Below are 27,121 nucleotides of genomic sequence, written 5' to 3' on the forward strand. Positions count from 1 at the left end.
CAGGCATCTTTGTGGAGATCTCCAGTAAGCAAATGTGAACCTAGGCCTGTCAGTCCTAAAACGCTGATGGAAAAGCCCTGAGTCTGCTAACTTATTTGTGAATCTACAGGAAATAAGAAATAAGAGAGTGATAGAAAATAATCCACTCACACACACATAAATTCAAGAGAAAAGGTGGATGAAGTTAGGCATCTTAACTTCAACTGACGATAAGTTTCCCAATTTCAAAGCCATTTATTGTTGGTCACCGTACTTATACTTCTGAGAAAGGGGAATTACCTCATAGTCAAAAAAGGGCAATTAATCACAAAAACAGATAAATTCTAAAATACAACAGGTTATATGCTTTAAAGCTAAACATTTCTTGGCTGGGTGGTGGTGGCACATGCCTTTAATCCCAGCACCCTGAGAGGCAGAGGCAGGTGGATTACTGTGAGTTCAAGGTCAGCCTGGTCTACAAAGCAAGTCCACAGAGAAACTCTGTCTCAAAAAAAAAAAAAGAAAGAAAGAAAGAAAGAAAAAAAGCTAAACATTTTTTATCTAGGTATCCATTACATAAGTTCACAGTGAGTTCAGAGTGACAAAGGTAATATATGACTTTTCAATTAGGACTGATCTAACTATACATTATCCAGCTATCTCTTAGTTCATAATGAGTTCAGGACAATAATTGTATCTGTATTTCATTCTAAAAAACTGAGTAAATTTAAAATGACAACACATGATGTCACAAAGTGACAAGGTATAAGGAATTACAACAGAACAGTTTGTATATATAAACATTAAGGTTTGTACTTAGTTCAGACATTTCTAGGTAGTCCCATTATATTTTGGGCTTATGGGAAGTTTAAACCAACTTGCCTATATTTATGGTGAATACCAGGATTCATGGTGCCATCTGGAGGGGAGGCTTATCTGAAGGCACAGATCTGCTACAAGGCTATCCCTAGGCATCTGGAGGTCTGTATTTATTTCAGCCATAAACTCTAAAATTGTTTTATAAGATCTAAAACAATGTAAAATTTTAAACTATTTGAATCAAATCAGAAATTCCATAATCAGGGATTAACTCATCTAAATGACAAACAGTACATCCTCAACAAGATCCTGTAGGAAGTTTGCTCAATCAGAGCTGGTCAATACACAGAAAGTAACAGTTCACACCAATGCCAGATGCTTTCTCTTTTGTTTTGTTTTGTTTTGTTTGAGACAGGGTTTCTCTGTGCAGCCTTGGCTGTCCTGGACTCACTTTGTAGACCAGGCTGGCCTTAGACTCACAGTGATCCACCTGCCTCTGCCTCCCTGGGTGCTGGGATTAAAGGCATGCACCACCATGCCTGGCTCTAATGCCAGATTTTAGAGAGATGCAGCAGTGCACGACTGACAGGGTAGTCAGAGGTTGGAAGCAATTCTAGGGTGCATCACAGTACAGGCCTTGCAAAATACCAGATCCCTTCCAGAGATCTCTCACACCTACTGAACTTCCCCAAATCAATGGCTCCTGACAGCATGTCAGAGGCTGGAAGCAGTTCTAAGGGTGCATCACGGCACAGACCTTGTGAATACCAGATCATCTCCTAGACTGCCCATATGCCTAGTGAGCTCCTTTAACAGGATGGCTCTTGACGGCAGTGGCAAAACAACCCCCTACTCAGAGTGGGCTCTTTGGGGATTTGAATGTAAATGTTGATAGCGTGTGCAGAAAATATGCACAATAGCTTTCTCCCCCTACCCCCAGATGTGTAAAGCTTAAAGACAGCTCTCCTACAGAGACTCCCCTACCAAGATTGGCTAAACCTGATTCCTTGATTCAGCCTGTGCAATATCCCCATGTCCCTGTTCAACTGTATATAACAAACACTGTGAGCTTCCAGGGTGCTGTAGCTTCTCCACCAGAGAGGCCACGCCGTTCAATTTCAGCTTTTCTCTATGTTTTCAGATCTCAGTCATGCCCAGAGCCATGCTGGTTGAGGCAGATCAGAAATTATTCCTTATGCGATTTTAAAAAACTTGTTAGATAAATCCCAGAGCTCAGAATGTGCTCCATCTTAGTGAGTGGTGCATGAAGTAGGACTGATAAGATTATACGCCGCTCTCGCTCAGTGAAGCAACTGATTGATAGTGGTTTCTATGCCCATCATGATGAATGAGACTTTCTTACTACATCCCTGCTGGCATCTTTTTTTTTTTTTTTTTTTTGGTGATGTCTTAAATTTGGGACTTTGTAATGGTATTTCACTGTTGTTTTAATTTATATTTATGGGCTGGAGAGATGACTCAGTGGTTAAGAGCATTTGCTCCTCTTGCAGAGGACTTGCGTTCTGTTCTCAGTACCTACTCACAACCTGCATTGTATTCACAACCTTTCTTTGTAAATTCAGCTCCAGTTGTCCTCTTCTGGCCTCCACAGGCACAAGACACACAAAGTACGCAGAAATACACATAATTTTAAAAATTAATTCACACTTAGGCAGTGCACGTATATGTATGACAGTATATGTCAACTGGGAATAATGAATTAAAACAGTAACAAAATACCACTGTGGCTCTTTCATCTATTCTACAGAGAAAATGACCTTTGTTCATAGATGACATGACTTATTTTTCCTTTTCTCTATGTATATTTATTAACTAATTATAATGTCAGATTATCTGAACATCGTATTTGGACGTTGTGAAGTGGATCATCCTTGCCTTGTTCTTCACCTTAGTGGAAAAATTTTCTAGTTTCTCACCATTTAGTACAATAATAACTATGGGGTTCCCACACATGGTGTTTAGAAAGTTGAAATCACCTTCTGATTTTGCTGGTGTTATTTCTTGTAAATGATTGTTAAATTTTATCTAATGCCTTTTTTGCATCTGTGGGGATGATCATATGCTTTTTCTTAGCCTGTTAATAGTAGATGTCCAACCTGCAGATACTGTACTTCCTTGTAAGTCTGAGTTAAATTCCAGTAGTTCTAATTCTTTGTAGTCAACTTATTCATATTTCATTGAGGGTCTATGTTGCTGAGTAGTATTGATGTGTAATTTTCTTTTCTTATATTAGGGCAACACTGGCCTCAGAGAAGTAGAAATGAGTCCATTTTATTCTCTTTTCTAGAAAATGTGGTAGAAATTTGGTATATGTCTTGTGTTAAGTGTTTGTTGCAATTAACCAGGGAATCCCTTTGGCTCTTCTTTTTCTATTATAAACAGTTGTTAATTATATATTCAGTTTATTTAATGAACATATTTTAATGAGCTTTTTCTTATGTGAGATTTGAGAGAGATGATGTCTTTCAAAGTATTGGGCCATTTGACATAGGTTACTAGTTTTAAGCATGGAGTTATTTATAGTTTATTGTCATTTAAGCCCACAGGATGATTTTAACAATTTATACTCTCTGTGCTTACCTTGCTTAAAGATTTAGAAATTTTATTTATCTCCTCAAAAAGCTAACTTTTATTTTGCTGATTTTCTTGTCTGTTAACTTTTATTTTCAGTTTTGTAGAGTTGTGCTCTAACTATTTTACTCTTTAACTTTATATTTTATTTGCTCATCCTTTTCTAGTTTTGTACAGTAGAAACAAGTTATTTGTATGTGAACTTCTTTTCTAATATATGCACTTGATGCTATAAATTTTCTTACAAACACTACTTTTGCTGCAGCAGATTGATTCATGACTTACAAAGAAAGAAGCAGAACTTCTAACATAAGAGTGTAACACTGAAGGAGTGGGCAGGAGTGTTGAAAGCTGCATGGCTGAAGGTGTTTATACAGAGCAAGCTTTTTAAATGCGAATGAAATATCCCTGTATTAGGGAAAGATACCATCAAGGACTCTCGCTGCAGGAAGTCAGTGACTGAGAATACGGAGGACAGTTTGATTTTCTTGTTATGAGCTAATGCAGATCAGTGACTTTACAATGAAACCTGCGTTCGTCATTTCAGTAACCTGGGAGCCTTCAGAATTGGACTAAGTCTTCCCTGCCTGTGCTCTGTAAGCGCAGCAACGTTGCCTGGATGACAGCTCATGTCTACTGAATAAGCCCATTGGGAGATCTACTGCCCACAAAAAAAAAAAAAAAAAGATTGCTTTTAAGATACTGTTATTGGGATGCGTGGAGAAGATGTGTGATTAGAGAAACGCTGCAGAGCATACATGCTGGATACCACGAAAGGCCCAACATTCGAGTCTTAACGCATTTCAAAGGTTCCTACTGCCCTTCCTGATTCTTTTGATGGAGCTGCATAAAGGAAATGGAAACCACTGGAAAGAGTTCACCATCTAGATGTCATCTTTTATCACAGGGAGAACGTAAACTGTTTATATTAACAAGAGTTTGGAAAACACTGATCCCAACATTGGTGGCTTTGAGACATTCACAACTTGACTGGAGGAAGAACCTACGAACGTGAAAGAGGAAGAAAGTAGAGCCACAGGTGGAGTCTGGGGTCACAGCCTCACAGCTTCAGTTTTAGGGTTCAGTGTGACTGAGTGGGGACACAGCCTCACAGCTGCAGTCTCAGGGTTCAGTGTGACTGAGTGAGGATCTTAGGGTTCAGTGTGACTGAGTGGGGACACAGCCTCACACTGCAGTTTTAGGGTTCAGTGTGACTGAGTGAGGACACAGCCTCACAGCTGCAGTTTTAGGGTTCAGTGTGACTGAGTGAGGACACAGCCTTACACTGCAGTCTCAGGGTTCAGTGTGACTGAGTGAGGACACAGCCTCACAGCTGCAGTTTTAGGGTTCAGTGTGACTGAGTGAGGACACAGCCTTACACTGCAGTCTCAGGGTTCAGTGTGACTGAGTGGGGACACAGCCTCACAGCTGCAGTTTTAGGATTCAGTGTGACTGAGTGAGGACACAGCCTCACAGCTGCGGTTTTAGGGTTCAGTGTGACTGAGTGGGGACACAGTCTCACAGCTGCAGTTTTAGGGTTCAGTGTGACACAGCCTCACAGCTGCTGTCTCAGGGTTCAGTGTGACTGAGTGGGGACACAGCCTCACAGCTGCAGTCTCAGAGTTCAGTGTGACTGAGTGAGGACACAGCCTCACAGCTGCGGTTTTAGGGTTCAGTGTGGCTGAGTGGGGACACTGCCTCACAGCTGCTGTCTCAGGGTTCAGTGTAACTGAATGGGGACACAGCCTCACAGCTGCAGTCTCAGGGTTCAGTGTGACTGAGTGGGGACACAGCCTCACAGCTGCAGTCTCAGGGTTCAGTGTGACTGAGTGGGGACACAGCCTCACAGCTGCAGTTTTAGGGTTCAGTGTGACTGAGTGGGGACACTGCCTCACAGCTGCAGTTTTAGGGTTCAGTGTGACTGAGTGGGGACACTGCCTCACAGCTGCAGTCTCAGGGTTCAGTGTGACTGGTGGGGACACAGCCTCACGCTGCTGTCTTAGGGTTCAGTGTGACTGAGTGAGGACACAGCCTCACAGCTGCAGTTTTAGGGTTCAGTGTGACTGAGTGAGGACACAGCCTCACACTGCAGTCTCAGGGTTCAGTGTGATTGAGTGAGGACACAGCCTCACACTGCAGTCTCAGGGTTCAGTGTGACTGAGTGAGGACACAGCCTCACAGCTGCAGTTTTAAGGTTCAGTGTGACTGAGTGGGGACACAGCCTGACAGCTGCAGTCTCAGTGTTCAATGTGACTGAGTGGGGACACAGCCTGACAGCTGCAGTCTCAGGGTTCAGTGTGAGTGAGTGGGGACACAGCCTCACACTGCAGTCTCAGGGTTCAGTGTGACTGAGTGGGGACACAGCCTCACACTGCAGTCTCAGGGTTCAGTGTGACTGAGTGGGGACACAGCCTCACAGCTGCAGTCTCAGTGTTCAGTGTGACTGAGTGGGGACACAGCCTCACAGCTACAGTCTCAGGGTTCAGTGTGACTGAGTGGGGACACAGCCTCACACTGCAGTCTCAGGGTTCAGTGTGACTGAGTGAGGACACAGCCTCACAGCTACAGTCTCAGGGTTCAGTGTGACTGAGTGGGGACACAGCCTCACACTGCAGTCTCAGGGTTCAGTGTGACTGAGTGGGGACACAGCCTCACACTGCAGTCTCAGGGTTCAGTGTGACTGAGTGAGGACACAGCCTCACAGCTACAGTCTCAGGGTTCAGTGTGACTGAGTGGGGACACAGCCTCACACTGCAGTCTCAGGGTTCAGTGTGACTGGTGGGGACACAGCCTCACACTGCAGTCTCAGGGTTCAGTGTGACTGAGTGAGGACACAGCCTCACAGCTGCAGTTTTAGGGTTCAGTGTGACTGAGTGGGGACACAGCCTCACACTGCAGTCTCAGGGTTCAGTGTGACTGAGTGAGGAGCCACTTTTTAGAAATGTACAAAGAAAACAATTTAACTCATTGTAGAATTTCTTGCAAAGTTAGTCAGCCCTCCAGATGCTATCAACTACATTCTAAACTTTTTGCTGTCTTGTCAACAACATTCACAGCATCTTCACCTTGAGTAGAATTCCATCAACCCTCCATATTCTCATTTATCTTCAAATCCATCTTAATACCTAGTGAGGTAACCCAAACCTTTATTCTCATGATGCCTTTTTTGTCTTTATAAATGGCTATTTTTCTGTTTATCATTATTTTTGAGCAAGAAAGTATTAAAAAGTGACTCAGGGCATCAGCTAAAAATATTTCATTGGAAAACCCCTTTCTCTGTCTATAGCTGTTTTAATGGCACAACAACCCCAACTGACAATAGGATGTGTTACCTTTTACTTTATTGGAAACATGACTTTTAATAAAAGCTTCTCCCCTACATTCATTTGAGATATTAGGTACAAAGTATTTGTGTCACTAAGCACATGTTTTACAGAGCATCTAGTGCCATATATTGGCCCCTGGTTTCAGCGCTATATCACATCTTGCATGGTATCATCACAGAGTACTCTCTAAAGATACCACAGTAACTAAGGCATTGCCGACACATTTCATAATACCCTCAAAATCATGTTTTGTCGATGGTAGAGTTTGTACTAGTTCCAGTGAATTTTGTGGGGATAAACTCATTGTGACACTCCCATTTTTAAAAAATCTTATTCCCAAGACACTAGCCACCTGGCTGACTCACTAGCTTCTGTCTATGACCGATAGTCTGAATCTTAGACCTTCTCTGGGCCACACATCATAGAGCATTTGTGCTGTCCCAATTTTTGCTCTTTATTGCTGTTTTGTGGTCTCCAGTTAGTGTGACTGCAATGTATTGCCAAATAAAGGGTTAATATACAAAATATACTTAAACATTAAGCAATCTGAAAAATAAATGGGAATAAGACAAAATAGATTGAGAAAAGCAGAAGTGTCTCATGTGGTGGAGATGTATAAGGATAAAGAAAAGAAAGTATTTCAAAATACATTCGTAAGATTCTGCTTCTGTGCCCATCAAGACTACAGTGTCTCAAAATAGAGGCCCTGTGTTAAGAATGAGCACTCTCTAATCTACCTTGGTCTCAGGCCCCTGACCTAAAACTCCCATATTTGTTTCTCCTCTTCTGCCCGACCCTGACCTTAGCTGGGGTTTTTTAATTGCATGAGAGGGATTCCAACTCATGACTTCCTTATGCATGCTAATATTTTTTTAATCTGTAAAAACTTAAGTGATAGTTGATTAGCTATATAATGTTAAAATAACCACCTTAATAAAATGAAGAAAATAGGCCATGTGTTTCAGCATGTTTTTCAGAGTATATCTTTCTTCAATGAATTTCACACATCTGCTTTGTAGGTCAGAACATCGACCTAAGGTCTCATGAAAATTATATGTCAGTAGAATCAACATCAAAAGATCATCCTCAATGTAAGAAACTGAAAACTGACCACATAGAAAACACCTGGTATGTATAATGGCAGCAAATAACCTTGAGTCCTATAACTATGCATATGAAAATAACAAATTCAAAATGTTGTCACAGAGGCCTGGCAGATGGTTCATTGGATAAAGTTTTTGTCATACAAGCAAAAAGACCAGAGTTTGGATCCCCAGAATCCACAAAAACTAGCCTGGCATGGAGGCCCATCTTTAATCCTACTGCTCAGGGTGTGGAAACAGGATTCCTAGGACATGGTAGCTAGCTGGATCAGCCACTTAAGCAAGTTTGGGGTTCAGTGAAAGACCTTTCCTCAGTAAAATTCTAATGGGAAGGTGGTGAATGCAAGCAGTATTAATGTTCCAAAAGAAAGAAAGAAACATCTCAATTGTTATCCCCTCCCTTGTATCCTCCCATTCCTCCCTCCCTTCCATTTTCCCCTTACTCCCCTTCCCTATGATTGTGACTGAGGGGGACCTCCTCCCCCTGTATATGCTCATAGGGTATCAAGTCTCTTCTTGGTAGCCTGCTATCCTTCCTCTGAGTGCCACCAGGTCACCCCATCTAGGGGATGTGGTCAAATATGAGGCACCAGATTTTGTGGAGAATTAGAATTGTTCTTTCAAGGTCTGTAAAGAATTATCTTGGTATTTTGATGGGGATTGCATTGAATCTGTAGATTGCTATTAGTAAGGTGGCCATTTTTACTATTCAAATCCTACTGATCCTGAGCATAGGAGATTTTTTTCATCTTCTGATACCTTCTACAATTTATTTCTTCAGAGACTTGCAGTTCCTGTCATGATTGGTTCTTAACTTGCTTGGTTAGAGTTACACCAAGATACTTTATATTATTTGTGGCTATTGTGAAGGGTGTAGTTTCCATAATTTCTTTCTCAGCCTGTTTGTCATTTGTATACAGAAAATATACTGTTTTTTTTTTAAAGTTAACTTTGTATCCAGCCACTTTGCTGAAAGGTGTTTATCAGCTGGAAGAGTTCTCTGGTGGAATTTTTGGGTCACTTATGTATACTATTATATCATTCTCTAATAGTGATACTTTAACTTCTTAATTTCAAATTTGTATCCCCTTCATCTCCTTTTACTGTCTTACTGCTATTGACAGACTTCATGTATTACATTGAAGAGATATAGAGAGAGGGGGCATCCTTGCCTTGTCCCTGATTTTAGTAGATTTGCTTTAAGTTTCTCTCCATTTAATTTGATGTTGGCTATATGCTTCCTTTATATTGCCTCTACTGTGTTTAGGTATGCACCTTGTATCCCTGATTTTTCCAAGACATTTAACATGAAGGACTGTTGGATTTTTTCAAATGCTTTTTTGGCATCTTATGAGATGATCATGTGGTTATTTTTCTTCCAGAATATTTATAAGGTGAATTACATTGATGGATTTTCATATATTGAACCACCCCTGCATGCCTGGAATGAATCCTACTTGATTTGGTGGCTGATATTTTTGATGTGTTCTTGGATTCAATTTGAAAGTATTTTGTTAAGCATTTTTGCATGCATGTCCATAACAAAAACTGTTCTGAAATTCTCTTTTTTTGTTGGGTCTTTGTGTAGTGTAGGTATTAGGGTTACTGTGGCTTCATAGAATAAGTTTGGAAATGTTATTTCTGTTTCTATTTTGTGGAACCATTTGGGGAATATCGGTATTAGCTCTTTTTTGAAAGTCTGGTAGAATGTAGTGTTAAAACCATCTGACCCCGGGCTTTTTTTTTTTTCTGTTTTTGGATGGGAAACTATTGATGACTGATTCTATTTCGTTGGAAGTTATAGGACTACTTATCTTGTTTACCTGATTTTGATTTAACTTTGGTAAGTGGAATCTATCTAGAGAATTATCCATCTAATTTACATTTTCCAATTTTATTGAGCACAGGATTTTGAAGTTAGACCTAATGATACTTTGGATTTCCTTCATGTCTGTTGTTATGTCCCCATTTTCATTTCTGATTTTGTTGATTTGAGTATCGTCTCTCTCCCTTTTGGTTAGTTTGGCTAAGGGTTTGTCTATCTTTTTTATTTTCACAAAGAACTAGCTCTTGGTTTCATTGATTCTTTGCATTGTTCTCTTTGTTTCTAATTTACTGACTTCAGTCCTGAGTTTGATTATTTCCTGCTGTCTACTCTTCTTTCTTTGCTTCTTTTTTTCCCCTAGAGCTTTCAGGTGAGCTGTTAAGCTGTTAGTATGAGATCTCTCCAATTTCTTTAGGTAGGTATTTAGTGCTATGAACTTTCCTCTTAGCATTGTTTTCACTGTGTCCCATTGTGTATGTTGTGTCTTTATTTTCATTCAACTTTAGGACGTCTTTAATTCTTTATATCTTTCCTGATCTAGTACTCATTGAGAAGGGAGTTGTTCAGTTTCCATGAGTGTTTAGGCTTTAATGCAAGGTGAACTGATAAAGTACAATTGGTTAATTCAAATTTCTTTTGTTGGTTAAGGTTTGCTTTGTGACTTACTATATGGTCAATTTTGGAGACTATTCCATGCAATGCTGAGAAAATGGCATATTCTTTTGTATTTGGGTGAAAAGTTCTGTAATTATCTATTAGGTCCATTTGATTTATGACATTTATTTTTTTAAGTTATTTTTTATAAAACTATGTTTGTTTGTCTCTTAACCCACCTATCACACAAATAATGGAGACTCTATTATACTGTTTAAACAAGATTTACATCACAAGAACTGAGCAATTATTATGCTAATCTTAACCCTCTAAGCTAATTTAGCTTCCTCCCAGCTTACATTCCAGAGATTCTCACACTTTGTAGCTTTCCTTGCTCCAATTCCTCACCTGATATCTCTCAGACCTCTCCCTTCACTGAATCCCCTACTTCCTCCTCTAACTCTCCACCCCCCCCCCCCACTGGATGGCAAGAAGTCTAGACCTATTCTCTCCCTTGATCATCAATTGCCTATAAGCTGCTTTATTGGCATATCAGGGGATAATTGGGGAACAGTATTTATATAACATTAAGACAGGAGATTCTCAGAACAAGGATTATAACCAGATATTATTGGATACAGAAATTACCATTTTAATTACACAGTAACTTTATGCATACACAATTTCATTATTTCCCTATTTAGTTTCTGTCTTGATCTGTGCATTGTGAGAATGGGGTTTTGAAGTCTCCCACTGTTAATGTGTGGGGTTTGATGTGTGTTTTAAGCTTTAGTAATGTTTCTTTTAAAAATGTGGGTGCCCTATGTATTTAGAGCATAGATGTTCAGGATTGAGATGCCTTTTTGATGAGTATGAAGTGTTCTTCCCCTTCTCTTTTGATTAACACACTAGTTTCTATGGCTATATAAAACCCTGTTATGTACATCATAAAGTAATAGCTGTGTTATGGTGTGTATAATTATAATTTACTCTTATCATCCCCTTCCCTCTGTGCTTCTTAAGCTACTGTGAATGTTTTTTTTTCTGACTTCTTTCTCAGAAACATCATTATTGGTATTTAGAAAAGCTACTTATTTTTGTGTATTGATTTTGTATCCTAATTCTTTGCTGACAGTGTTTGTCAGATCTGATATTTCCCTGGTAGTTTTTAGTGCCTTTTTAAAGTAAAGGATCATGTCATTAGCAAATAGGGATAATTTAACTTATTTCCTTCTTATTTGTGTCCCTTTTATTTTTTCTTACCTTATGTTCTAAGACTTCAGGCACATTATTGACTAAATAAGAGAGTACACACCCATGTCTCACTCTTCATTTTTAGATAACATGCTTCTGATATTCCTCCCTTTATTATAATGCTGCTGTAGGTTTAGTGTATATAACTTTTATCATGAAGGAAAATTGGACTTTTCCAAAGGCCTTTTCTACATCTACTGAGATTGTTATATGATTATGGTCCTACATATGTTATTTAATATGCATTATGAACCATTCTTGTATGTCTGGAATGAAGCCCACTTGGTCACAGAGGATGATCTTTCTGATGTATTCTTGAATTTATCTTACAAGCATTTTATTAAGAATCTTTGCATTCCTCTTTCTCACACCCCTCTCCTCAAAGTGCAGGCATCTATGCAGAAGAGGGGTGGAAAGATGGTAAGAGCCACAGGTGGTAGATGATTTTAAAGAAACAGTATTTTCCTGACACAATAGGGCAGATGCACACATGAACGCATCAAGACTGTGCCAACATGCACAGTACCTGCATAAGTTCAAACCAGACAGAATCCAAGCATGAAGGGAGTCAGACACAAAGTCCCACCACTAGCCAAGAAGCTACTCACAAATGATAGCTATTGGGGAAGGAAAAAAGAGTTCTCTTCAATGGAGTGACACTAGGCATATCAACCAGGACAGGCTTCATACTAAGGAGGGGAGAGGGAGGTTGGCCAAAATAAATTAATCTCCATGCTTATTAATAGTTTATTTTTTGTACGAATGAGAAAGAAGATGAAGGTGGGTGGATAGGGAGGGGAGGATCTGAAAGGTTTTAGAGGATGGAAAAGAATACGATAAAAATAGACTGTTTAAAATTCTCAAAGAATTTAGCAATGAAACTGTCTGGTATTGAGCTTCTTTGTTGGAATATTTTCTCTCTTCTTCCAATCTTGTTGGTGGTATATCTGTCTGTAAGGGCTGGTATTGACTTTGGTAGCACATATGCATATGGTAATTTATCTTTTACTTCTGTATTTTCTACCTTCTTAAAATACAAGTTTTGAAAATGTTCCCTGATGGTTGTCTGGATCACATTGGCATTTGTTTGAGTTCCTAATTTTCTTTTCAATTTACCATTTTGTGTCCTGTTTATTTTTTCTGTTTTCTTTTGGTTCATTTGTACATGATTAGTCAATCTAGTTTACTTTTTCAGCAACAACAATACAACAAACAACTTTTGTGTTTTCCTTTAATATTCAATGTCATTCATTTCTATATTGATGTTATGTTTTTTATTTATTGCATTGCAATTTACTCATTTTTAAGATCTTAAGATGCATTATTAACTCAGTTATTTCAACCTCAGTTCTGTTCATGTGAGCCTTCACAGTTGTCAGTGTTATTTTTAGAACTTTTATTACCATATTTCAAAACATCTGAAATGTTTTTCCTTATATCTTTATTTGATACTAAGAATCTCTATATTTCCTCATTGATTTTTTTAATGATTCACTATTCAAAAATATTTAACAATTTAGATATGTTAATATCTAAAAAATAATAACATGATACAATAAAGAAATTATTTTGAATATTTTTATTTTTTATTATTATTATTATTATTATTATTATTATTATTATTATTATTATTATTATTTTGGTTTTTCGAGACAAGGTTTCTCTGTGTAGCCTTGGCTGTCCTGGACTTGCTTTGTAATCCAGGCTGGCCTTGAAATCGTAGTGATCCACCTGCCTCTGCCTCCCGAGTGCTGGGATTAAAGGCATGCACCACCCCACCCCCAGCTTGAATATTTTTTAAATGTGTCTTCACATCCATGTTTATGAGGGAGATTAGCAAACAGTGTTTACTTTTTGTTGTGTTCTAGTCTGATTTGGACACTGGGGTAATGCTGGCTTCAAAGAATAAGTCTGAGGGGGCTGGAGAGATGCCTCAAAGTTCGGATCTCTGGCTGCTCTTCCAGAGCTCAATTCCTTGAATTCAATTCCCAGACACCACATGGTGGCTCACAACCATCTATAATGAGATTTGGTGCCCTCTTCTGGTGTGCATACATAAAAAAATAAACAAATCTTTAAAAAAAAAAAGAGTAAGTTTGAGTATATTTATTCCTTCACTTGTGTTTTTTGAAATAATTTGAGGAACCTTGGTGTTAGTTGTCTTTTAAAGATATGATAGAGTCCATCTGATCCTGAACCATTTTTAGTGGAAAGACTTTATTACTGCTTCAATTCCATTGCATGTTATGTTATGTTATGTTTTTTATATCCTCTTTGTTTAATTGGTATCTCATAAGTATATGAAAATGTATTTTTTCTTCTAGATTTCTAGGTTCTTTTCAATATGAATTCTCAATACTCCCTAGTGCTTCTCTGGATGTCAGAATCTAATGTAATAGCTTCTCTTTGTATCTAATTGTCAATTTTGGTCTTCTATCTCCATTTTTTTTTTTTTTTTTTTTTTTTTTTTTAGTAATTTGACTGGGAGTTTGTCAATATTGTTTATTTTCAAAGAACTGGGTATTTTATTGATTCTATGTATTATTCTGTTGGTCTCAATTTTATTAATTTCTGCCCTGATTTTTATTATGCCATCTACTGGTCTTGGGTTTCTGTTGCTGTTGCTCTACTAAGACCTTGAAATACATTATTATTGATTTTAGATCTCTGATTTTTTTAAATGTAGGCATTCTTAGCTTTATGTTTCCTTCTTATATCTGCCTTTCTTGAATCCAAAAGAATCTAATAAATTCTGCTTTTATTTTCATCTGATTCTAGAAAATTTTACATTCTTTCCCTGATTTTTTCCGTGATTTATTCCTCATTCAAGATGTACCATTCAGTCTTGAGTTTGTGCACTTTTAATGGCTTATGTTGCTATTGATTTATAGTTTTACTGAAAAGATACAATAAAATATTTCTATTCTATTTGTAAGTCTCTCTTTGTGGCCTAGAACATGATCTATTTTTAGAGCATATTCTAAGTGCTACTAAGAAAAAAATGTGTATTCTGCTTCTGATGGGTCAAATATTCTTTTTTCCATTAATTTATTTATTCACTTTAAATCTTGATCACAGACCCCCTCCCTCATCTCCTTTCAGTCCCACCCTCACACCACCCTTCAACCACTCCTCCTTTCCCTTGTACTCCTCAGAAAAGGGATACAAAGCCACCCTGGCGCATCCTCTAAGCACACATCCCCTACTGAAGACAGACAAGGCAGCCCAGCCAGGGGATGGGGATCCAAGGCAGGCAACAGAGTCAGAGGCAACCCCTGCTCCGACTGTTAAGGCAGCTTCATGATAATCCTGCTGCACATCTGCTACATACGTGTAGGGAACCTATGTCCAGTCCGTGCATGTTCTTTGGTTGGTGGTTCAGTATCTATGAGCCACTATGAACCCAGGTTAGTTTACTCTGTAGGTCTTCTTGTGTTGTCCTTGACCCCTTTGGCTCCCTTAATCCCCTGCCATGGCACACACACTCTTTCACAAGACTCCATAAGCTCTGCCTATTGTTTGGCTGTGGGTCTGTGCATCCGTTTCCATCACCTGCTGGGTAAATCCCCTCAGAAGACAGTTATGCTAAGCTCCTGTCTGCAAGCACAGCAGATTATCATTAATAGTGTCAAAGGTTGACTCTGAGTCTTTTCTGTTCTTATAACTTTTTGGTTTGGTCTTTTTATAGTGTCCCAGATTTCTTGGATGTTTTGTGTCAGGAGTTTTACAATTTAACATTTCTTTGGTTTATGTATTGATTTCTTCAATAAAGTTTCTTTCTGGCTTTGACTTTGTATTATCTTGAAATGGATGAGAAGCAGATACTAAAGTTACCCACTATTGCTGTACTGCAACATTGGCCTTTGCTCTACACACATGCAGACACAGTCCATATCTTTACATGCACACGCACTTACACAGATGTACACACATTCATACATATATGAACTCTATGTGATAAATATTTACTGACAAGCAATGTAGTCATATAAGTGATATTAGCATAAATGTTATACTACTTTATACAACATATTTCTTCCTTATGCTACTAACTTTATCAAAATAGGTAATTCAAATAAAAATATTATTCAAATTCTTGAGTATTCACGATTAAAGCAAGAGTTACTTATAGAAATCAAGGTATGAGCTGTTTGGTTGAAATAGAAATGAATACTATCTTATAGGAATAAATGTCTAGGACAGTTTTAGCTAAAAATAACTCAGGGTTTGTGAAATTAACTGCTGACGTTTAATGAGATAACATTTTTTCTTACCTGAATGATATATAAAAATGTGCTTACCTTTTAGACATTATGTTTATTTTAAGGTTAGGCAATAATCAGTAAGCCTCAATGGTACTATGTTTAATTAATTAAAAGTTTTTTCTTTTTGTTTTGGGTAGATAAAAATATGAATAGAATCTTTACAAATGAATACCTAGCATCACAAGACATGGATCGACGGAGACTAAAGGGTATGTGGCATATTTTAATACATTTTCAATAAGAGTCATAAAGTGTTTAATGACTTAAAACATAGTTTTAAATCTGATTCAACTTTATTTGTAGCTTTATTATTGAGTCTTTTGTAGAATGGATATTTTAGAACATAACTTACTGACATTTAAATGTGATGACACCAATGAATGCTAAAGTACTACTAACACTCCCTTTTGCTTCATACGGTTCTTGATATTCATTTTTTATTATTATTCTTAATATTGCAAAGCTTTGTTTTAGGTTGGAAAAATTCTCAGTAGGTAAAGTGCTTGCCATAAAAGCATGAAGACCTTAGAGCCCACATAAAGCCAGATGGAGTAGTGCCTGTAGTTCCAGAGCTGCTGAGCAGGATTGGAGGTAGAGAGAGAAGACAACCCAGAAGGTTGCAAGGCAGCTAGCACAGTGTACACAGCCCTAACCCTAGTCCTGTCTCAGGACAAGTGGCAGGTGAGGTCAACCACTCAGGGCCACCTGCTGACCTCCAAATACACCGTGGCATGTGTGCACATGCATTCACGCACATAAGCACAAACATACATAAAGTTCTTCTTTAATTTCCACTTGGCTAAAGGGTTACCTCTTTGCTTTTTGAAATAGTGTTTTATAAACTATCATTTTAATAAGTAATTTTCTAAAAAATTTGTAGCTATCCCACATTTATTTCACTTTTTAAAGTTTATTTATCTTGTGTTTGTATTTACATTTTATCAGGTACCATTAGCTGCTAAACTGTATTTTCTGTTATCTAGGCAAATTATTCTTGTTATTGTACAATTTTGAAAGCTCTAAATATATATGACCACTCCTTTTAACTTCATAAGTTGGATAGTAACACTCACTCTGATCCTAAGAGATAGGGCCTTTGGAGGAAGTGATTGAGTCAGAAATGTCCCACCCTTGTTAGTGGGATTACTTCTCTTATAAAGGTGTGGTATGGGATAATTTGTTACTTTTGCTCTTGTGCCATGTGAAGATACAGAAGGAAGCACCCACAGGGTGAGGTGCTACTGTATCAAGTATCCATAGTGGCAGATGCTAAACAAGACAGGCCTATTTCTGTGAGGCTCAGCTTAGTCGAGGCATTGAGAAAGCATATAAAAACCCTTCCTCTTCTTGGAGATGATCCAAGTGTCCATGACTAGACTAGAACATTGTAGAATATGGAGAGTAGAGGCCATTCTGACAAAGTCTCAGATCAAAAAGAAGAATGGGACATTAGAAACTGGAAGAAAGGCCATCCTTTCTGTGAGTGACAAAGGACTGGGCCAAAAAGCGTCTCTGTTCGAGTGTTCATGGTAGGAGGCATTTAGGAATACAAAAGAAATTACTAAGAAAAAAGCTGAGGGTTCCATGTGGTTTCTCTTGACTGCTCATGATAAAATATACAAAAAAATCAATTAAAGGCAGAATTTAAAAACAAAAGGCAAGCAAACTAATCTGTGGAAAACTTTCATCTGGACCAGGTTTATAAACATGTGTTTAGAAGAGGGCACCAAAGGTGTGACATGTGACCATTTGGATGAAGTAATTGAAATGCCGCTCAGGAAGACAATGAATGACCCAGAGCATTTCTGAGACTCCTCCTAACTCGTTATCTTTTTTCTTGCTGTAACAAAATGGCTGATAAAAGCAATTTAAGGAAGGAAGGAAGGAAGGAAGGAAGGAAGGAAGGAAGGAAGAAAGGAAGGCATTATTTTGAAAAGCTCACAGTTTGAAGGCACTGTATGGCAGAAATGCCGTACATAGTGCAGAGGCAGCTGGCCGGTCACTCTGTATCTGTATGGGGAGCATATGCTTTATAACCCACAGCCTCTTCCTGATTGACAGCCAAATGCAATCTGACTACCCACTGCTAACTCATTATGTCCCTCACCATGAAGGAATATTTTGCCCAACAGTAGTCTAAAATAGAGCCTCCTTTTAAATATTGCTTCCTGTCAGGTCATACACCAAGAAAAGTAACTATATAATGACACATGCTAACCCTTGGCAGGTTCCCATGGGCCCTTCTACAACCGCATCATTCATATGAACTATTTTTCATTCATCATATTGCCACATGCCTGATTATGTAAGCATAACATTAGTCACAGTGAAGAATTTTGTGACCATACAGACAACCCCCTTAGAAGTAGGGCCAAATCTTTCCTGTGTACTCGGTCTCTGTCTACATCCCTTTCCTTTCACAAAACTCTAATGTAGTTATTATCACCAAAGTATCTTAGACATGCCTTTTCATCATGGCAGTTTGGAGAAATATCTGTGCACTTCTGCAGAATCAAGCACACATAAATGGTTCTACTGTGTTACCCCAGATCACAGAACAGTACTTCAGCCCTCAAAATATGACTTTTATATTGAGGTTATAAATTTTCATTTATAATTCTTTTCTCTTTTTTGTGATAGTTTATTCGGATTACATCGCAATTGTTTTCCTCTCACTTGATCTTCCAGTTCCCCCTTCCCCCTCTTTCACCCTATTCCCTTGTCCTAGACCTCTGACAGAAGGGGACCTCCTCCCCCACCATAAGGTCACAGCATATCTGGTCTCATCTAGATAGTCTGTTTCCCCTTCTTCTGTGTGCCTACCAGGCCTCCCCACCAAAGGGAAGTGATCAAGTTGGGGGACCAGAGTTCATGTCAGAGGCAGTCTCTGCTCTTCACAAAACTGTGGAAAATGAGCTGTCTATTGACTACATCTGAATAGGGGGGTCTAGGTTTACTGCATGCATTGTCCTGGGTTGGTGCAACAGTTTGTGCAGCCCACTCTGGGTCCAGACCTGGCAGCCTTGATGGTCTCCTTGTGGGGCTCCTGAACCCTCTAGATCCTTCCATCCTCCCACTGTTCCGTACCACTCTCAGTGCTCCACCCAGAGAACAGCAGCATCTGTCCCAGCATCTGTCCTGATCCCCTGCTGGGTAGAGTCTCAGGACATCTATATTGGTCTAATATCCATTCATAAGTGAATATATACCATGGGTGTCTTTCTGGATCTGGGTTAACTCACTCAGGATGATCATTTCTAGTTCCATCCATTTGCCTGAAATTTTCAAGGTGTTCTTGTTTTTAATAACTGAATAGTATTCCATTGTGGAAATGTACCACAGTTTCCTTAACCATTCTCCAGTTGAGGGACATCTAGGCTGTTTCCAGATTCTGGCTATTACCAACAAGGCTGCTATAAACATGGTTGAGCAAATGTCCTTGTTGTATGGTGGAGCATCTTTAGGGTATATGCCCAGGAATGGAACAGCTGGGTCCTGAAGTAGCACTATTTCCAATTTTCTCAGAAAACACCACATTGATTTCCAAAGTGGTTGTACAAGTTTGCACTCCCACCAGCAATGAGGAGTGTTCCCTTTTCTCCATATCCTTGTCAGCGTGTGCTGTCACTTGAATTTTCTTTTTATCTTAGCCATTCTGACAGGTGTAAGATGGAATCTCAGAGTAGTTTTGATTTGCATTTTCCTGATAATTAAGGACGTTGAACATTTCTTTAAGTGTTTTTCAGCCATTCAATAGTCCTCTGCTGAGAATTCTCTGTTTAGTTATGAGCCCCATTTCTTAATTGGGTTATTTGATTTGGTGGAGTTTAATTTCTTGAATTCTTTATAGGTATTGGATATTAGCCCTTTGTCAAATGTAGGGTTGGTGAAGATATTTTTCTACTCTATACGCTGATATTCTGTTCTGTTGACAGTGTCCTTGGCCTTACACAAGCTTTTCTGTTTCATGAGTCCCATTTAGTAATTGTTGATCTTAGAGATTGAGGTGTTCGTGTTCTTGTCAGTAGGTTGTCTCCTGTGCCAATGAGTTCAAGGATCTTTCCCACTTTTTTCTTCTAACAGATTTAGTGTGTCTGGTTTGATGTTAAGGTCTTTAATCAACTTGGACTTTAGTTTTGTGCAGGGTGATGAATATGACTCTACTTGCATTTTTTTTACATGTAGACATCCAGTTAGACCAGCACCATTTGTTGAATATACTATCTTTTATCCATTGTTATGGTTTTGGCTCTTTGTCAAAAATCAAGTATCCATAAGTGTGTGGATTTATTTCTGGGTCTTTGATTCGATTCCATTGGTCAGCCAGCCTATTTCTATGCAAGTACCATGAAGTTTTAATTAGTGTTGCTCTGTGGTACAGCTTGAGATCACAGATGGGGATTTCTCTGGGAGATCTTTTATTGTACAGGATTGTTTTTAGCTATTTGGTTTTTTTTTTTCCATGTGAAGCTGAGAATTGATCTTTCAAGGTCTGTAAAGAATTGTGTAGGTATTTTGATAGGGATTGCATTGAATCTGTAAATTGCTTTTGGTAAAATGGCCATTTTTACTATGTTGATTCTCCTAATCCATGAGCATGGGTGATCTTTCCATCTTCTGATATCTTCATCAATTTCCTTCTTCAGAGACTTGAAGTTTTTTTTTTTTCATGGAAGTCTTTCACTTGTGTGGTTAGAGTTGTACCAAGATACTTTATATTATTTGTGGCTATTGTGAAGGGTGCAGTTTCCCTAATTTCTTTCTCAGCCTATTTGTCATTTGTATACAGAGAGCTACTGATTTTTTTTTTTTGGAGTTGATTTTGTATACAACCACATTGCTGAAGGTGTGTCTCAGCTGTAGGAGTTCTCTGGTAGAATTGTGGGGGTCATTTATGTACACTATCATATCATCAGTCAATTGTGATACTTTAACTTCCTTCTTTCTGATGTGGATCACCTTGATCTCCTTTTGTTGTCTTATTGCTCTAGTTAGAATTTCAAGTACGTATTGAAGAGATATGGAGAGAGTGGACAGCCTTGTTTAGTCTCTGATTTTAGTGGTATTTCTTTGGGTTTCTCTCCATTTAACTTGATGTTGGCTATTGACTTGCTGTATATAGCCTTTATTATGTTTAGGTATGTGCTTTGTATCCCTGATCTCTCCAAGATGTTAAACATGAATGGGTGTTAAATTTTGTCAAATGCTTTTCCAGCAGTTAAGAAGATGATCATGTGGATTTTTTCCTCTCAGTTTGTTTATATGCCAGATTACATTGGTGGATTTCCATATATTGAGTAATCTCTGCATAAGTGAGATGAAGCCTGCTTGGTCAGGGTGAATGATGTCTTTGATGTATCCTTGGATTTGGTTTGTGAGTATTTTATTATTTTTACATCAATGTTCATAAGAAAAATTGGTTTGGAGTCCTCTTTCTTTGTTCAGACTTTGTGACATTTAGGTATCAAGGTGACTGTGGCCTCATAGAATGAGTTTGGAAATGTTCCTTCCATTTCTATTTTGTGGTGTAGTTTGAAGAGTAAGGTCTAGTAGAATTCTGTGCTGAAACCATCTAGCCATAAGATTTTTTTTGGGGGGGGGTTGGGAAACTTTTGAGATTGCTTCTATTTTGTAGGAGAAATAGGACTATTTAATTTGTTTACCTGATCTTGACTCAACTTTGGTAAGTGGAATCTATCAAGAAAATTATCCATTTCCTTAAGATTTTCAAATGTTGTGGTGTATAGGCTTTTGAAGTAAGACCTAATCATTCTTCGGATTTCTTCAATTTCTTATTTTGTTCATTTGGATAGTGTTTGGGTTTTGTTTATTCTTTGAATTTGTTCTCTTTGTTTCTAAGTTATTGTATTCAGCCCTGAGTTCTATTATTTCCAACTGTCTACTCCTCTTAAGGTGTTTTTGCTTCCTTTTTTCCTTAGGGCTCCCAGATGTGTCATTAAGTTGCCTATATGAAATGTTTCCAATTTCTTCATGAAGGCACTTAGTGCTATGAACTTTCCTCTTTGCACTTCTTTCAATGTGTCCCATAAACTTGAGTATGTTGTACCTTCATTTTCATTGAATTTTAGCAAGTGCCTAATTACTATCTTTATTTCTTACCTGTTCCAGTTGTCATTAAGTAGAGAGTTGTTCAGTTTCCATGTGTGTGTAGGCTTTTTGTTATTTTGTTAGGCAGAATTCTGTCTGTAGCCAAAATGAGGGAAGACAAGCTATTCCCCGACAAAACCAAATTTAGACAATATCTATGCATCAACCCAGCTTAGGGAGATATTTGAAGGAAAACCTTAACACAATGAGGTCAGCTACACCCAAGAAACACAGTATATAGATAATCTCACAACAGCAAAACCAAAATAGGCACATCCACACACAATCACCACAAACTCCACAATAAAAAGATACAACAATCATTGGTCACTAATATTTCTCAACATCAAAGGGGCTCAAATCCACAGTGAAAAGTCACAGACTAACCAAATGGATGAGGAAACAAGATCCAACATTCTGCTGCGTTCAGTAAACTCACCTCTGCAACAAAGATAGGCATTACCTTGATTTCTTGTACGTTTTGTATCAGGAATTTCTTAGATGTAACATTTTCTTTGATGGTTGCATCAAATTCTTCCATTGTATCTTCTACTCCTGAGTTTCTTTTCTCCATCTTTTGTATTCTGTTGGTGATGCTTACCTCTGCCATTCCTGTTTTCTTCTCTAAGTTCTCTCTTTTCTTTCCAGGATTTATCCAGTTTGTGCCTTTATCGTTGTTTCCATTGTCATCTTCAGATGTTGAACCATTTTATTGATTTCCTTCACCTGATTGTTTGCATTTTCCTGAATTTCTTCCAATGATTACTTCATTTCCTCTGTATAGGTCTCTGTCATAGCCCCTTTAAGGTCCTCAATCTGTTTGGCTTTATCTTCCTGTATTTGTTTATGGATTTTATTCGTTTCCTCCATTATCATCTTCATTATGAAGGAGTTGAGGTCATTTTCTTGTTTCAGTTGTGTTTGAGTTTCCAGGACTGATTGCTTTGGGATAACTGGGTTCTGGAGATGCCATATTATTTTGACTTTTGCTGTTTGTGTTTTTTACACTGGCCTTTAGTCATCTTGCTATTTATGGCACTGGGTAGTAGTTTCTGATGTCCTTCACTGGCCTTTGGGAGCAACTCATAGATGAGTGGCTATAGATTGAGACCCTTCACCTGTGGGGATCAGGGAACCCTTTCGTGGATCAGGTGGGTGACCTGTGTTCAGATCTGGGAACTTTCCGTGGATTGGCTGAGTAGCCTGAGGTCAGATCCACTTGTGCTCTACACTGTGGGCTCTCCTCTGGGCTCTAAGAACCAGACACTGTGGCCTTGTGGCCTACAGTTCCATCTGAAATACAGGGTATGGGTACTGCTCCCCACCTAGCATGTGACTAGCTACTTTGGAGCCTGTGCCTATGCCTGCTCAGACTCAGAAACTCTCCTTGGATTGTCCAAGTAACCTGAGGTCAGATCCACCCATGTTCCACACCATGGGGTCTCCCCCCTTGGGCTAGGAGTCCCAGACACTGGTGCTCTGCTGTGCACAGTTTCACCTGAGACAGATTGTCATGCATGTGGCTAGGCTTTGGCCACCGTGCTTGTGCCTGCCTGGGCCCTGGGGCCTTCCATGGATTGGCCTGGTGATCCAAGGTCAGATCCACTCATGCTCCACACCCTGGCTTCTCCCCTGGGATAGCAGATCCAGATGCTTGTGGTCTGCAGCACACAGTTCAGTCCAAGACACACAGTCTGAGATGTAGAGCACAGATGCTGCTCATAGGCAGGTATGTCTCCAGACTCTGGGGACTGGGCACCCTCCCGCAGGGAACCAGGGGCTCCTCTGTGGACCAGCTAGATGGGCTGAGGCCAGACCCGCACGGTGTAGATCCCTCCGCACTCCAGTTCTCGTGCTTTGTAGCTCCCGCCCTGGCCCCTCCACTCATTCCTGCCGATCAGATCCAGTGTGTGATTGGCACTAGTATTTTGGATCTTCCCTTCTTTTTCTACTGTTCTTTTCTCTCTTTTGGTGAGCTTATTGAAGAGAAAGGAAAGAGCTTTATTAGGTGATTTTCTATGGAGTTCGCAATAGGAATGTGACTATTTGATGTCAGTTGCACTGGAATACCATGAAGAAGACAGTTTAAATTGATATAAAACTAATTGCCCCAAGAAAAAACCTAGTGCTAGACCACAGTAGTCATCTACAAAGTGGATGACACCAGGCTAGGACCCCTTGATTGCTTTTGCCCAATTCTATCTTGTAGATGGTTACTTTTACTTGATTCCATCCTATGCTGCTTGGTAAATGTGGTGCCTCCAAAATGCATAGACCAATGGCTGGTTCTAAAATCCCACTCATTTATTAAATCAATATTTTACCAAAGATAAGTGCTAAGTAATTTGTTTTGTCTTGAGTTTTTTTGTTTTTGTTTTTGTCTTGCTTTTGTTGGGTGTTGAGACAGGGTCCCCTGTGGCTCATGCTAGCCCCAAATGTACTATGTAGCAAAGAATAAGCTTAAACTTATGATCCTGAAGTTTCTCTTTGCCTAGTGCTTGAAACAAACATGTAACACTATGGCCGCTTTATACAGTACTTAGAATTTACAGCTAGACATCTACTCTTTAAAGTATAAAAGACTTTAGAACCCTAGTCCTGTGTTTTCATCAATTAATGAGAGTGCAGTATTGCATGAAGCAGCTGTTCCACACATCCCTTCCCCTCTTCATGTTACTACCAAACCCTGGTCATACATATTACACGCTCAGTCCCACTACATATTTGAGCTGTGACCTGGAAAATAGATTATAGAATATAAAGGAACAAGTCCATTCCAAATTTCTACATTCCATGACTATTAATATCTTCATTTTATTTTATTTTTAATTTTATTAATTTATTCAGATTACAACTAAATTGTTATGCCATCACTTGTATCCTCCCATTCCTCCCTCTCTCCTGCTTTCACCCTATTCTCCTCCCCTAGGTCTATGACTGAGGGGGACCTCCTCCCCCACTATAGGGTCATAGGCTATCAAGTCTCATCTTGGTAGCCTGCTTGTTCTTTTTTTGAGTGCCACCAGGCCTCCCCACCCAGGGGAGGTGGTCAAATATGGGGCACCAGAGTTCATGTCAGAGTCAGTCCCTGCTCTCCACACAACTGTGGAGAATGTCTTGTCCATTGGGTAGATCAGAGTAGGGGTTGGATGTTTACTATTGTATTGTCCTTGGTTAGTGCAATAGTTTGAGCAGACCTCCCTGGGCCCCAATCCACCCACCATGATGTTCTTCTTGTAGGTTTCTAGGACCCTCTGGGTCCTTCTATTTCCCCATTTCCTATATTTCTCTTACCTAGAGTCTTAGTAGGATGTCCTCACATCTATCCCAATGTCCTGGTAAGTGAAGACTTCTTGGGACATGCCTTTGGGGCAAGTGCCCAGTTATAAGTGAGTATATAGCATATGAGTCCTTCTGCTTCTGGGTTAACTCACTCAATATGACCATCTCTAGAATCTTTTTATAATAGTCATAATCTTTCTAAGACCTACTCTCTTGTCTGGTAGGGAGCTTAAATGCTATTTAGGTGTTGTGTAGATTAATGAGATAATATTTGGGACTGAGAAGATATCCCAGGGAGTAAGATACTTACTGCACAAATATGAGGACCTGAGTTCAGATTCCTACATACAAATTTGGCCATGGAGTCCAGCAAGATGGCTCAGAGGGTAAAGGTACCTGCTGCCAAACCTGATTACTTGAGTTTAATCCCCAGGACCCACATGGTGGGAGGATAACACTGTCTCACCAGATTTGTCTTAACCTATACATTCATGCTGTGATATACATGTGTGTAACTTTCTATACACACACACACACACACACACACACATTCAGATGAGCATGTGCACATGTATATACTACACACACTAAACAGTGGTAATAGTTGAAGGTGCTAGCATGATAATTGTCATACAGTGTGTATTTTATAAGGTTTTAAAAATTGATGAATTGGGGCTGGAAAGATAACTCAGTGCTTATAAGCACTATTGATTTTCCAGAGGACCTAAGCTCAGTTCCCAGCGCTGTTGTTCACAGCAGCCTTTAACTCCAGTTAAAGGGGCTCCAAAAATCCTTCTCACCTCTGTGGGCACCTGTAGTCACATGACATACACATGTTTCAGATGTACACATAGGCAGAAACACTTATATGCACATTAATAAAAATAAATATTAAGATAAATACTGACACATTTAACTTCAATTGGTGTTAAGTTGCAAAGTAAATAAAGTTAAATTATTGTAATGTGTACTATCTTTAATCTCATTATATAATACAACTTAACCTCAAAGTGTTCATTTGCAATAATGGAAGCCTATTATTATTACAGCTCAGAATAAATCAGTAATGGAAGTTCAGGAGATGCCAGAATTTCAAAAATCACTGAACCCAATTGTTAGTGACGTCATACTTCATTTGGGCATGGACAGAGTGGTTGGTAAGTACACGTTTATGACTGAATATTGAAGAACAGTCCAATGGGTAAATTTATGAAATCTTAGTTTCAAAAAGTAGACAAATTAAGCAATAAATGTCCTTTCTCAACTTAATAATAAAGTGGCTCTAATAAGCCCACATATTAATATGTAATTTTTAGATTATGTATCTTTTGTTTTATCAAACAAACAATTATGTAATGCATAGTATATTTACATGCTTAGGAAATAGTAGGTAGATTTTTCTGTACATTGCATGCTTTTGCGACATAAATTAGATGCTACATGTCTCATTCTTTCTGAACATAGTTATCAAGTTATATATAACAAAACCAGGAATGAACACAGGCAATATGATGATCTTACAATGTGCCTGTAGCTCAGATGGGAAACTTGAAGTAGAAAAGATTGTCATGATATGTAAGAATTTAGGGTATGTGCAGATAACTGAAGCCTTCAAATCACAATTCTGAAGGCAACCATCAAAATTCAGCAAAATGGTAGGCTAACGTTTTTTGTCTTTCCCAGACAAAAAAAAATCTATCAGAACCAACTATACTGAAGTTGTATAAAACAGCCAAAGGCTTACAGTAGCCAAGATAATATCCACTTAGGAAACTAAGGAAAAGCCACTGCTGAGGAAGAAAGTTTACAGAAGCCAATGCATTATCAATAGACATACTCTTTAATAAGTGCTAAAGGAAGATCTTCAATTGTAGCAAAAGGCTGACAGGAAGAAACTGAACCATGTGAAGAAATAAATGTCTCCAGCATGTTGTAATTTTGATTTGTAATGCCAGTTTTCAATGCCTTATGTTT

The 27,121-nt window shown here is 38.8% G+C and overlaps 1 protein-coding gene across 5 annotated transcripts in view; it reads left to right on the forward strand.

Annotated features, from left to right (window-relative positions):
* The window catches only part of CCDC7 (coiled-coil domain containing 7), a 171,496-nt gene that overhangs the window by 97,554 nt on the left and 46,821 nt on the right, over positions 1-27,121 (forward strand). For all 5 annotated transcript variants that reach the window (XR_014774283.1, XM_084756142.1, XM_084756143.1 and 2 more), the window contains 2 exons: positions 15,895-15,966; positions 26,197-26,304. Coding sequence is in view for 4 of the 5 variants with exons in the window: in XM_084756142.1 (XP_084612268.1) it covers positions 15,895-15,966; positions 26,197-26,304 (180 nt within the window). In the remaining variant the exon portion in view is untranslated. The remainder of the gene's footprint in view (positions 1-15,894; positions 15,967-26,196; positions 26,305-27,121) is intronic.

Source organism: Acomys minous, assembly GCF_964271855.1.
Source record: "Acomys minous genome assembly, chromosome: 14".
Lineage (NCBI taxonomy): Eukaryota > Metazoa > Chordata > Mammalia > Rodentia > Muridae > Acomys > Acomys minous.